General features: G+C 37.2%; 1 protein-coding gene across 1 annotated transcript; it reads left to right on the top strand.

Moving 5' to 3' along the window:
- Nucleotides 1-9,244: 9,244 nt before the first annotated feature.
- On the top strand, nucleotides 9,245-9,793 carry LOC142176210 (uncharacterized). The gene has a single exon (XM_075243332.1). It carries the CDS (start codon nucleotides 9,245-9,247, stop codon nucleotides 9,791-9,793), a length of 549 nt encoding a protein of 182 aa, XP_075099433.1.
- The last annotated feature ends 2,889 nt before the right edge of the window (nucleotides 9,794-12,682 follow it).

Genomic DNA, 12,682 nt, shown 5'->3' with positions numbered 1-12,682 from the left:
TGTTAGGAAAGTGTTGTGGTTGGAAGTGAGTTGAAATGATGTGAAATGAGCTAATGTATGGCTGCAATTGCAGCACTAGTCAGGCTTGGCCGCCCCAGGTTTCTTAAAAAAATGTACAACAGACAAAGAAATTACAAGAATTTTGGGATCATTTTCTCGTAAGATTTTTATTTAATGACTTGGTAAAAAATGTACTAAGGTCTAGAAAGATGTTGACCAACTTAATCACATAGTAGTATTATTTCAGATAAAATATTCACTGAAATTGCAAGCTGCCACAAAATGGGGGAGCAATACATGCCTATATATATGGATTTGTGCAGAATTGATAGAAAAGATAATCTCTCAAAATTTAGACAGATAAAGAAAAATATCAGTTAGAATTTGAACTATGGTGTTTCATAATTTTATTTTACATAATTGGCCACTATATTACACCTTTGAGTGTTCGTAGTGAAACGAGACCATTTTTCACTACTTAAGGTTTCCATAAGTAGGAAACAACTTTCATACGTTGGAATCTTGGACATTGACGTATCGACATTTTTTTTTCAAGTGAAGAATTCAAACAATTGTTGTTCTTATGTACTTGTAAATAATGATTCTGGAAATTAGAACGTTAGCTTATAAACGTAAATATAAATAAAAAACAGAAATTAATTCGAGTCCACTGAATTCACAGTGTTTCCTTAAGGAATTTAATCCCCTCCTAGTACCCAAGGTTATAGATTATTTCCTCCCAGGATAGAACGAATTACACACTGGTGTAGCGGTACTTCAAACCCCAGTGTTTCAGCGAACACAAAGTTCGGCAGCAAATCACACTTATGGATGCTTTGTTTGTAGTTAAAAACAATGCAGAATAAGGAGGACAACTCAGAAGTCGAATGGAAATTCTGAGAGGAAGGAATGCAAAGTATAGCCAATGTTGAATTCTTATTGAAGAGAATATCAGATTGCAATTCGTTTTTCCAGTGTATACGCAGTGTATACAGAGTGTATATTCGTTTTTCCAGTGTATACGCAGTGTATACAGAGTGTATATACGCAGTGTATACAGAGTGTATATCCAGTATATGCAGAGTGTATATCCAGTGTATACAGAGTGTATATTAAGTGTATACAGAGTGTTTCAAGTGTTTTTTTCGATGTGTTCTTCTTTCTCTCCAACTTATGCTCTATTTATAGCAGTTATTTGAGAGAAATCCGCCCCTTCCATGGTGCAACAAGCACTAGATCATGGAGAAAGCACTTACATGGTGGTATATACACTTGCTTGGTGGGAGGAGCACTTGCACCATTGTGGGAGGTGCACTAGGCTTCTTATTGCTTAGTGTTGCAACACAATACACGGATTGGAAAACATTCGTTACAAACACGGATTATATCACGTTAATATTCACTATTAACAAATAAATTTGGTCCAAAAAATTAATCAATCGATCGATCATTTGACCAAATCCGAATCCAAATCCCATTTCCCATTCACTCTAATTTTAAGACTATTTCATCTTAAACAAAAACTCAACAATCCCCCACATGAATGGGGAATGGCTATATCACGGAAGTATGCATGAAAAAACTTGTGTGATTTGCAAACAAGGATTAATTGCATCTAGATGAGTAGGTTTCCCTTTGAACTTTTCGTAGTGAACTTATGTCGGATATACTCGGTTGATCGGTAGATTTGATATCTTTGAACCGTCGAACTTTAGTGTATACCTAGACAACCATAAGTCACACAATCAACCCTTAACCGTCTTTGGTTCTCATTGTTGTGTTCGTTTCAGCCATGAACACTGCCTGGTTTCATAAGAGCGTAGAGAATTGGCCTTGCAAAATTCTCCTTGAAGCGGCTAACACTTCACACTTACATAGGTGATTCCTAAACGTGTCATCCCGTAGATACACTATTTGATATACCCTGTATCAAATTTAGAAATCATTAAAAAGCCTTAATGTTTTATCCTTGGTACTGAACATTGTCTCATCACGAGAATGGACTAAAACAAATTTTGTTGACAATGTTGAACCGTCATTAATGACTTTGTTTGATCTCCTTAAACCTAGATCTTGGGATCTCCAGTCTTCTAGGTAGAGTTACCGCCACAATGACTTGTTCTTGGCCATAGTCCCATTCCCTCGATGATTTCTCAACTACCTCTCTAGTTAGGCCTTTTGTAAGTGGATCTGACACATTATCACTTGACTTTACATAGTCAATCGTGATAATTCCTCTAGAGAGAAGTTGCCTAACGGTTTTATGTCTTCGTCGTATATGACGAGATTTACCGTTATACATAACGCTCCCAGCCCTTCCAATTGCCGCTTGGCTATCACAGTGTATGCATATTGGTGCCAACGGTTTGGGCCAAAATGGAATATCTTCCAAGAAATTCCGGAGCCATTCAGCTTCTTCACTGGCTTTATCTAAGGCTATGAACTCAGCCTCCATTGTAGAGCGGGCAATACATGTTTGTTTGGACGACTTCCAAGATACCGCTCCTCCACCAATAGTGAATACATATCCACTTGTGGACTTCGAATCAGTTGAACCAGTGATCCAATTTGCATCATAATATCCTTCAATCACCGCAGGATATTTACTGTAGTGCAAATCAAAGTTTTGGGTATGTTCTAAGTATCCCAAAACTCGTTTCATTGCCATCCAGTGAGATTGGCCTGGATTGCTCGTGTACCGACTTAGTTTACTTATAGCACAAGCTATATCTGGTCGTGTACAATTCATGATGTACATTAAGCATCCCAACACACGAGCATAATCCAATTGTGATATGCTTTGGCCTTTATTCTTTGCTAGTGCAAGATTCACGTCAATTGGAGTCTTTGCAACTTTAAAGCCCAAGTGCTTGAATTTTTCAAGTACTGTCTTAATATAATGAGATTGTGACAATGCCAGACCTTGAGGAGTCTTTTGGATCTTAATCCCCAGAATTAAATCCGCAATTCCCAAGTCCTTCATATCAAACTTGCTAGTTAGCATACGCTTAGTAGCATTTATGTTGGCAATGTTATTACTCATTATCAGCATATCATCCACATATAGGCAAACAATGACTATGTGATTTGGAACATTTTTAATGTACACACATTTATCACATTCATTTATCTTAAAACCATTTGACAACATTGTTTGGTCAAATTTCGCATGCCATTGTTTGGGTGCTTGTTTTAGTCCGTAAAGGGACTTAACAAGTCTACATACCTTATTTTCTTTACCTAGAACCACAAACCCTTCAGGTTGTTCCATGTAAATTTCTTCCTCCAACTATCCATTTAAGAAGGCCGTTTTAACATCCATTTGATGAATTTCAAGACCATACACTGCAGCTAATGCTACTAACATCCGTATGGATGTAATCCTTGTAACTGGGGAGTATGTATCAAAGTAGTCAAGACCTTCTCGTTGTCTATACCCTTTGATAACAAGTCTTGCCTTGAATTTATCAATAGTGCCATCATCTTTCATTTTTCTCTTAAAAATCCATTTAGAACCCAAAGGTTTATTTCCAGGAGGAAGATCAACCAATTCCCATTTTTCTCTTAAAAATCCATTTAGAACCCAAAGGTTTATTTCCAGGAGGAAGATCAACCAATTTCCATGTATGGTTGTTCAATATGGATTCTATTTCACTATTGACTGCCTCTTTCCAGAACAATGATTCCGAAGAAGACATAGCTTCTTTAAATGTTCGAGGCTCATTTTCCAATAAGAAAGTCACAAAATCTGGTCCAAACGAAGTAGACATTCTTTGACGTTTACTATGTCTTGGATCCCCCTGATTAAATGTACTTTCTTTTGTTTCTTCCCGAGGTCGTTTAGATCCTTCACCAATCGACTCGCATTCCTTTTTATACGGATATATATTTTTAAAGAACTCAACATTATCTGATTCTATAACCGCATTATTATGAATGTCGGGATTTTCTGATTTATGAACCAGAAATCGATATGCTTTACTATTAGTTGCATATCTTATGAAAACACAATCAACTGTTTTTGGTCCTATTTTTACCCTTTTGGGTTTAGGAACTTGCACCTTTGCCAAACACCCCCACACTTTAAAATAATTCAAGTTGGGCTTCCTTCCTTTCCATTTTTCATATGGAATGGATTGTGTTTTACTATGGGGTACTCGATTTAGTATTCGGCTGGCCGTAAGAACGGCTTCCTCCCACAAGTTCTGTGGCAAACCAGAACTTATCAACAATGCGTTCATCATCTCCTTTAATGAACGATTCTTTCTTTCCGCAATCCCATTGGATTGGGGCGTGTAAGGGGCTGTTGTTTGATGAATAATTCCATATTCTAAACATATTTGTTCAAAAGGAGATTCATATTCACCACCCCTATCACTTCTTATCATTTTGATTTTCTTGTTAAGTTGCGTTTCAACTTCATTTTTGTATTGCTTGAATACGTCTATTGCTTCATCTTTACTATTAAGTAAGTAAACATAGCAATATCGAGTACTATCGTCAATAAAAATTATGAAATACTTCTTTCCACCGCGAGATGGTATTGACTTCATGTCACAAATATCTGTGTGAATTAAGTCTAAAAGATTTGAATTCCTTTCAACCGACTTATAAGGATGTTTAACATACTTAGATTCCACACATATTTGACATTTTGATTTTTCGCATTCAAACTTAGGCAATACTTCCAAGTTTATCATTTTTCGCAAGGTTTTATAATTGACATGACCTAAACGTACATGCCATAAATCATTTGACTCAAGTAAGTAAGAAGAAGCTGAAGTTTTATTATTAGTTTCAACAACTATTACATTCAGCTTGAAAATGCCCTCAGTAAGGTAACCTTTTCCTACAAACATTTCATTCTTACTAATCACTACCTTGTCAGATACAAAAACGCACTTGAAACCGTGCTTTACAAGAAGTCTAGTAGAGACTAAGTTCTTCCTAATCTCGGGAACATGAAGGACATTGTTCAAAGTCATGACTTTGCCAGAAGTCATCTTGAGAAATATCTTACCGTATCCTTCAATTTTTGCTGTAGCAGCATTTCCCATAGAGAGCGTCTCTTCGGGTCCAGCAGAAGCATATGTAGAAAATGCTTCCCTCACAGCACAAACATGATAAGTGGCTCCAGAATCAATCCACCACTCCTTTGAGTTTCCTACCAGGTTGCATTCAGAAAGCATGACACACAAGTCATCAACATCATCATGCTTTTCTACCATGTTTGATTGACCCCTTTGCTTGTCTTTCTTCCGAGCACGACACTCCGTAGATTTGTGTCCAGTTTTCCCACAGTTGTAGCAGTTTCCACTGAACCGCTTCTTGCTTGGGTTGTATTTCGGACCAGAAGCCTTCTTTCTCCTTTTGTTATCTTCAACAATATTTGCTCCCATTATTGTTGAATTTCCACGGCCTCTTCTCTCAGCAGCTTTATTGTCCTCTTCGATTCTCAATCGAACAATGAGATCTTCAAGGGACATCTCCTTTCGTTTGTGTTTCAAATAATTTTTGAAGTCCTTCCACAATGGAGGCAACTTCTCAATTATTGCTGCTACTTAGAATGCTTCATTGATGACAAGACCTTCAATGAAAATTCCGTTAGTAAAATTACTAAAAAAATTTACTTTCAATATCAGTATTTATTTGAAACATACCTTCAGCAAGTAGATCATGAATAATCACTTGCAATTCCTGGACTTGGGTAATAACAGACTTGCTATCTACCATTTTGTAGTCCAAAAATTTTGCGGCGACGAATTTCTTCATCCCGGCATCTTCAGTTTTGTACTTCTTTTCAAGTGCATTCCATAATTCTTTTGACGTCTCCACGCCACTGTATACATTATACAGATTATCCTCCAGTCCGCTAAGAATATAATTCCTGCACAAGAAGTTAGAATGCTTCCACGCCTCAATCACGAAAAAGCTATCATTCTCTGGAGTTTCATCTGGAAGATCAGGAACATCTTCCTTGATGAACTTCTGTAGACATAACGTAGTCAAGTAGAAGAACATCTTTTACTGCCAGCGCTTGAAATCCATCCTGAAAAATTTTCCGGGTTTCTCTGCCGGTGCCAACGCCGGAGTTCGACTTGTCGATGCGTTGGCAGTCATCATCGGAACAACTTGATTTCCGTCATTCGCCATTTTTACTGTAAAAATGACACAATCAAACGTTTAATAAACGTTTAAAACTGGAGTGAAAAATCACGTAGATTTTAATCTCCAACAAAATGCCACGAAGGCTTTAAAACTGGAGTAAAAATCACGTAGATTTTAATCTCCAACAAACCGCCACGAAGGCTTTACTCTCCAAATGGGAGTACACAAAAAACCACAAAGGTTATAATTTCCAGAATAATAAAAGTAACACAAATACAGAAATTAAATTATTAAATTCCTTAAGATTGTTGTTCCTCTGTACCTGTAAATAATGATTCTGGAAATTAGAACGTTAGCTTATAAACGTAAATATAAATAAAAAACAGAAATTAATTCGAGCCCACTGAATTCACAGTGTTTCCTTAAGGAATTTAATCCCCTCCTAGTACCCAAGGTTATAGATTATTTCCTCCCAGGATAGAACGAATTACACACTGGTGTAGCGGTACTTCAAACCCCAGTGTTTCAGCGAACACAAAGTTCGGCAGCAAATCACACATATGGATGCTTTGTTTGTAGTTAAAAACAATGCAGAATAAGGAGGACAACTCAGAAGTCGAATGGAAATTCTGAGAGGAAGGAATGCAAAGTATAGCCAATGTTGAATTCTTACTGAAGAGAATATCAGATTGTAATTCGTTTTTCCAGTGTATACAGAGTGTATATCCAGTATATGCAGAGTGTATATTCAGTGTATACAGAGTGTATATTAAGTGTATACAGAGTGTATATTAAGTGTATACAGAGTGTATATTAAGTGTATACAGAGTGTTTCAAGTATTTTTTTCGATGTGTTCTTCTTTCTCTCCAACTTATGCTCTATTTATAGCAGTTATTTGAGAGAAATCCGCCCCTTCCATGGTACAACAAGCACTAGATCATGGAGAAAGCACTTACATGGTGGTATATACACTTGCTTGGTGGGAGGAGCACTTGCACCATTGTGGGAGGTGCACTAGGCTGCTTATTGCTTAGTGTTGCAACACAATACACGGATTGGAAAACATCCGTTACAAACACGGATTATATCACGTTAATATTCACTATTAACAAATAAATTTGGTCCAAAAAATTAATCAATCGATCGATCATTTGACCAAATCCGAATCCAAATCCCATTTCCCATTCACTCTAATTTTAAGACTATTTCATCTTAAACAAAAACTCAACAACAATCACCTGAGAAGTTGAATGTCATATCAAAGAAAATTCAGTTCACAATTTGACTAAAATATTTTCCAATGAACTGTCAAAAGTTGTAATATCTTACTCCACTTGCATTACAAGAAAGGCAAATGCTTTTGGATTCAGAAACTTATGAGACCGTTGATTATTGCTAAATTTTCCTAATAGTAAAAACAAGTGAACCACCTATATAGGGAAATAAAAGGAAGAAAAATCAATCTTCATCATGAAAGTGATTGTCATTGAAAATTCTGTCAAGTTTAGGGTCATTAGTCAAAAGCAAAACCAAACAAGAAGAAAAACTTTTCCTTAGTTTTTGGATTCATGAACCTCAATTAAATCGAGACATTCACTTTGTTTCCTAGCTACTCTTGTTGCAAAGTTGATTTGCATAACTAACCCTCTCCAGTCATTTTATTTTATATGACACTATTTTCTTATTAGTCTATTTAAAAATTAATAATATTTTCTCATATTTAAAAATAATTCAATTTAAAATTAAACTTCTTATTTTACTTTTAATGATATTTTTTAATAACCACATAAATCTCACAAATGTTTAAGATCATGATAAGTTTTAAAAGTTTTTTCTCCTTAAGTTTCATGCTGAAGCACAAAGTTAAAATCCAATTCCTCTGCGAGGACATAATCTAATTAGCTGCCCATGAACAGCTCAAAATAATTTCAGGGAGCAATTAATTGTAGACCCAAAAAGAGTTAGTTTTGCGAATAAATCTCAAAACTAATGATTTATCTGAAATACATCTGCATCCGACGTCAGTAGGTATAATACTTTTATTCATAAACAAATTCTTGTGTGATAGGTTACGAATACTTTGGTCATACGTACTTTGCTTTATATTTTGATGACTTAACAAATTTACTATCCAGAACCAGATAAGGAACCTGTTATACATTTACGAGACCTTAACATCACAAGGTTCCAGGTTGGGATCCAACTTGCATTATGATTCAGGTCTTCAGAGTGGAAGGAACATTTGAGGGAACAGGTCCCTACCAGTTCCCGAGGAGACTGTGCGAAGTCAACTCTCCAGCTGGAAAGTTGTTGCCTGCACACGCTACAGTGCATGAATAGTGCTGCAGTCAACTTTCCAGGGAAGACTTTTTACCTACCTTGCTTACATCATTGTAAGTGATGTCACACATGTATATATACAATCAAGGGAGGTAAAACACATTCACTTGAACACTTAGAGATTTTACTCAAGCTCACTCATGTGACTATTCAGCAAGCAAGTTTCAAGTTCTTCAAGAACAAAGAACAAGCAACTACGGACCAGTTCCCACATCGAGTCATTGTATGTCCGTAGCTGAGTTGTAACTTTGTAATAGTTCTTCAATTGTAATTCATATCTAGCTTATTTAGAAGCATTCTGTAGGAAATTCTTGTAAACCTTAAACCTGTGTGTTTAAGTCTTGGCTAGAGTTAACCAAGTTGCAAACTCTTTGTAATATAGTTATTACAAAGTGGCTTGTAATAGAGTACTACAAGTTAGTGAGGGATTAAGAGTTTAATTCCAAGATTGCATAGGCTGTAATCTGAAAGTTGCTCAGTAGTGAAGTTGAAATCCTACAAGGGTAGGTAGTTGTTTTTAATCCCGTTGAGTCGGGAATTTTCCACGTAAAATTCCTCATGTCGTTTACTTACTGCAATGTGCATGTGTACTGTTGAATCTGATAGAGAACCTGGTTCTCTATAAAGCTTGGTGGACCCTTATATTCTATCAATTGGTATCATAGCAGGTTCTTTCTATCAGGTTAACACCTAGAAAGGATCCTCATTGCTTCTCCTCCAAACATCGAAGAAGGCCAGTCTACTTACAGACCACCTAGGTTCAATGGACAGTATTATGGATGGTGGAAAACTAGAATGCATGACTTCATCATGGCTGAAGATTCTGAGCTATGGGATGTCATATGTGATGGACCCTTTATCCCTACCAAAAACTTTGGCGACTCACCTGTAGCCATTCCCAAGACAAGGAAAGAGTTCAATAATGCGGATAGAAAGGTCATAAAGAAGAACTTTCGTGCAAAGAAAATTCGCGTGTATGGTATTGGTCCTGATGAATACAATAGGATATCAGCATGTCAGTTAGCCAAAGAAATCTGGGAAGCCCTTCAGATAGCTCAGGAAGGAACAACACAGGTCAAGCAATCCAAAATCGGCATGCTCACAACTAAATACGAGCTTTTCAGGATGCAAGACGATGAATCTGTCCAAGAAATGCATACCTGGTTCACCTCCATCATTAATGAGCTTCACTCCCTTGGTAAAACTATTCCAAAAAACAAGTTGGTTAGAAAAATCCTCAGTGGGCTACCCAGTTCTTGGGAAAGCAAAGTGAACGCCATTACAGAGGCGAAGGACGTGCATGAGCTAACTATTGATGAGCTTGTTAGCAATTTAAAAACATAGGAAATGAATAAAAAGAAGGACAGTGAAGGAAGAGAGCCTAAGAGGGAGAAGAACCTGGTCCTCAAGATAGAAAACAATGACTCAAGTGGTGAGGATGGTGATATGGCATACCTAACAAGAAGATTCCAGAAGATGGTTCGCAGGAATGGAGGCATTCCAAAAAGGGGAAGTTCTAGCAAGCCAAAGAGTTATGACCTCTGTCATAAATGTGGTAAGCCAGGACATTTCGTTAAGGATTGCCCTCTCCTAAAGCAGGATCAGTACAAGAACAACTCTAACAAAGCAGCCAAAAGGAACCCGGTTCCTGATAGACGCTTTAATAGAAAAAACGCCGCTGACAATGTCGTGAGACAAGCTCTTGCTGCATGGGGAGATTTATCAAGCGAATCTAGAAAAGATGATGAACCAAGTAACAGCTCTTGATGGCAGTAGAGAGTGAAGCAACCGAGTATGATTTAATTTTTTCTTTGATGGCCCAGTCTGATAATGACGATGAGGTAAATTTTTTGAATGTTCAGAGAAATCTGAAATCTTATTTTTCTAAGAAACTCATGTATTTGGCAAATTTGCTAATCGACGCTTATCATAGTCTTATAAATGATAGAGATGTCTTAATAGTTGAACTGGGAGAAGCAGAACAGTTTAGAGATGACCTAGTAATAGTTGCAGTTGATTTAAGAGAGTCAATTAAGAGCCTGAAGAAAGAAAAAAATGTCTTAGATAAATAGATTGCAAATGTAGAACAAGAAAAAGATGACCTTCTAGTGGTAGTAATGGATTTAAAGGAAACAATTAGAAAACCTAAAATGGAGAGTAGGGCTGAAAATTATCAAAAAGGAAAGGAAGTTGCAAGCGAGGTACACATTATGCTTGAAAATGAGCTAAATTCAGTAAAGATTAGTCTGTGTGCTGAGCTTGAGAAAAATAAACAACTTCAAGAAGAACTAAGTAGAGTGAAGAGTGATCTTGAAAAATCACTCAAGTGGACCTGGTCCTCTGATGCTATCACTGCCATGTACACCAGTAATGGAGGAAACAGGCAGGGAATTGGGTTTCAAAGGAAAAAAATTCCCTATAACTCTCATAACAAGTATGTTACTGTACCTGACAATTGGCTTTGCACCCACTGCGGTAACAATGGGCACCTTAAAGAAAACTGTAAGGCCATATTTCAGTCACAACAGAAAAAAAATCCTTTGCTGAAAAAAGTAACTATTAGTAGAGAACCTAGTCCCTCATTTAAAAACCCATAATGCCTGCATGGACCAAATGATCCCTGATTTACCTCTTTCCTCATTATAAGGGACCCAAATAAATTTGGGTTCCTAAAGCTAACTCCTAACTCTTCTTGTGCAGGGAACAATGAAAGGAAGCAACCTACAATGGTACATGGATAGTGGCTACTCAAAGCACATGACTGGGAGTACAAATAATTCCTTTCTCTTAAGGCCCTGCAAGGAGGGAGTGTATCTTTTGGAAATGGCAAAAAGCGATACATTCTAGGTGTCAGAAGGATTGGGAAGTCTCTTTCTCACTCAATCGAAAATGTGTACTACGTGAACGGGTTAAAGTATAGCTTGCTAAGCGTTTCCCAAATCTGTGACAAGGGAAACAAGGTGGATTTTATGTCAAAAACTTGTACAGTCACAAACTTAGTGACTGGTGAGGTGGTGCTAGTGGCAAAAAGATACAAGAATATCTATGTAGCTGATTTTGAGTCTCTGAAGAATAGTGATCTAAGCTGTCTAAGCATTGTTGATAATGATACTGAATTATGGCACAGGAGGCTAGGTCATGCAAGCTTCACGTTGTTAAACAAATTAGTCAGGAAGGACCTGGTTTGTGGTGTGCCCAAGTCAAGCTTCAAGGATTACAAAGTATGTGATGCGTGTGTAAAAGGGAAGCAAGTCAGATCCTCATTCAAGTCCAAAAAGGAAGTCAGCACTGCAAGGCCACTTGATTTCTTTCACATAAATTTATATGGACCTATGATATTTCCAAACAGAGGAGGAAAGAAGTACATCTTCGTGATAGTTGATGACTATTCCAGATTCACCTGGACTTTGTTCCTCAGGACCAAGGATGAAACCTTTGAAGTGTTTGTTTCCTTTGTCAAGAGATCCAGGTGAAGATGGGTAATAAATTATCTTGCATTAGGTCTGATCATGGGACGGAGTTTGACAACGTCAAATTCGATGAGTTCTGCACTAAAAATGGCATCACTCACAATTTTTCAGCTCCAAGAACACCTCAACCAAACGGTATTGTGGAGAGGAAGAATAGAACTCTTGAAAACATGGCAAGAACAATGCTAATTGATAGTGGAATCACAAAGTATTTTTGGGCAGAAGTTGTCAATACTACGTGCTACTTGGTAAACAAGTGCATGATCAGGTCCCTTCTGTACAAAACCCCATATAAACTACTGAATGGAAGGAAGCCTAAGCTGATACATCTAAGAACTTTTGGGTGTAAATGCTTTGTTCATAACAATGGAAAGGAAGCTCTTGGAAAGTTCGATGCCAAAAGTGATGAAGGAATTTTTCTGGGATACTCATCTCAAATCAAAGCTTACAAGGTTTACAATAAAATGACTCAATGTGTCGAAAAAAGCATACATGTGATCTTTGATGAAGCTCACCTCTCCTGTGAGAAGGACATACATGTTGATCAAGATGGAGAGCCCTTATATGTTCCAGGTGAAGTAATTGACATAGCAAATGGAAAGGCAGACAAGCTGAGCCATATCAAGGAATCCAGTGAAAAAGGTGCAAATACATCTCCATCAATTGGAGAGGAACCTGGTCCCCCGATTATAACAACTAAAGCTGAAAATAGAGTTGTTGATGCAGTCCAAGAAACTCTACTCTGTGAAGAAAGAAGCTCTCA

The sequence above is a fragment of the Nicotiana tabacum genome, chromosome 3, assembly GCF_000715075.1.
Source record: "Nicotiana tabacum cultivar K326 chromosome 3, ASM71507v2, whole genome shotgun sequence".
Classification (NCBI taxonomy): Eukaryota; Viridiplantae; Streptophyta; class Magnoliopsida; order Solanales; family Solanaceae; genus Nicotiana; species Nicotiana tabacum.
Note: the sequence above shows the minus strand (reverse complement) of the source record. Positions and strands in the feature narration are given on the sequence as shown.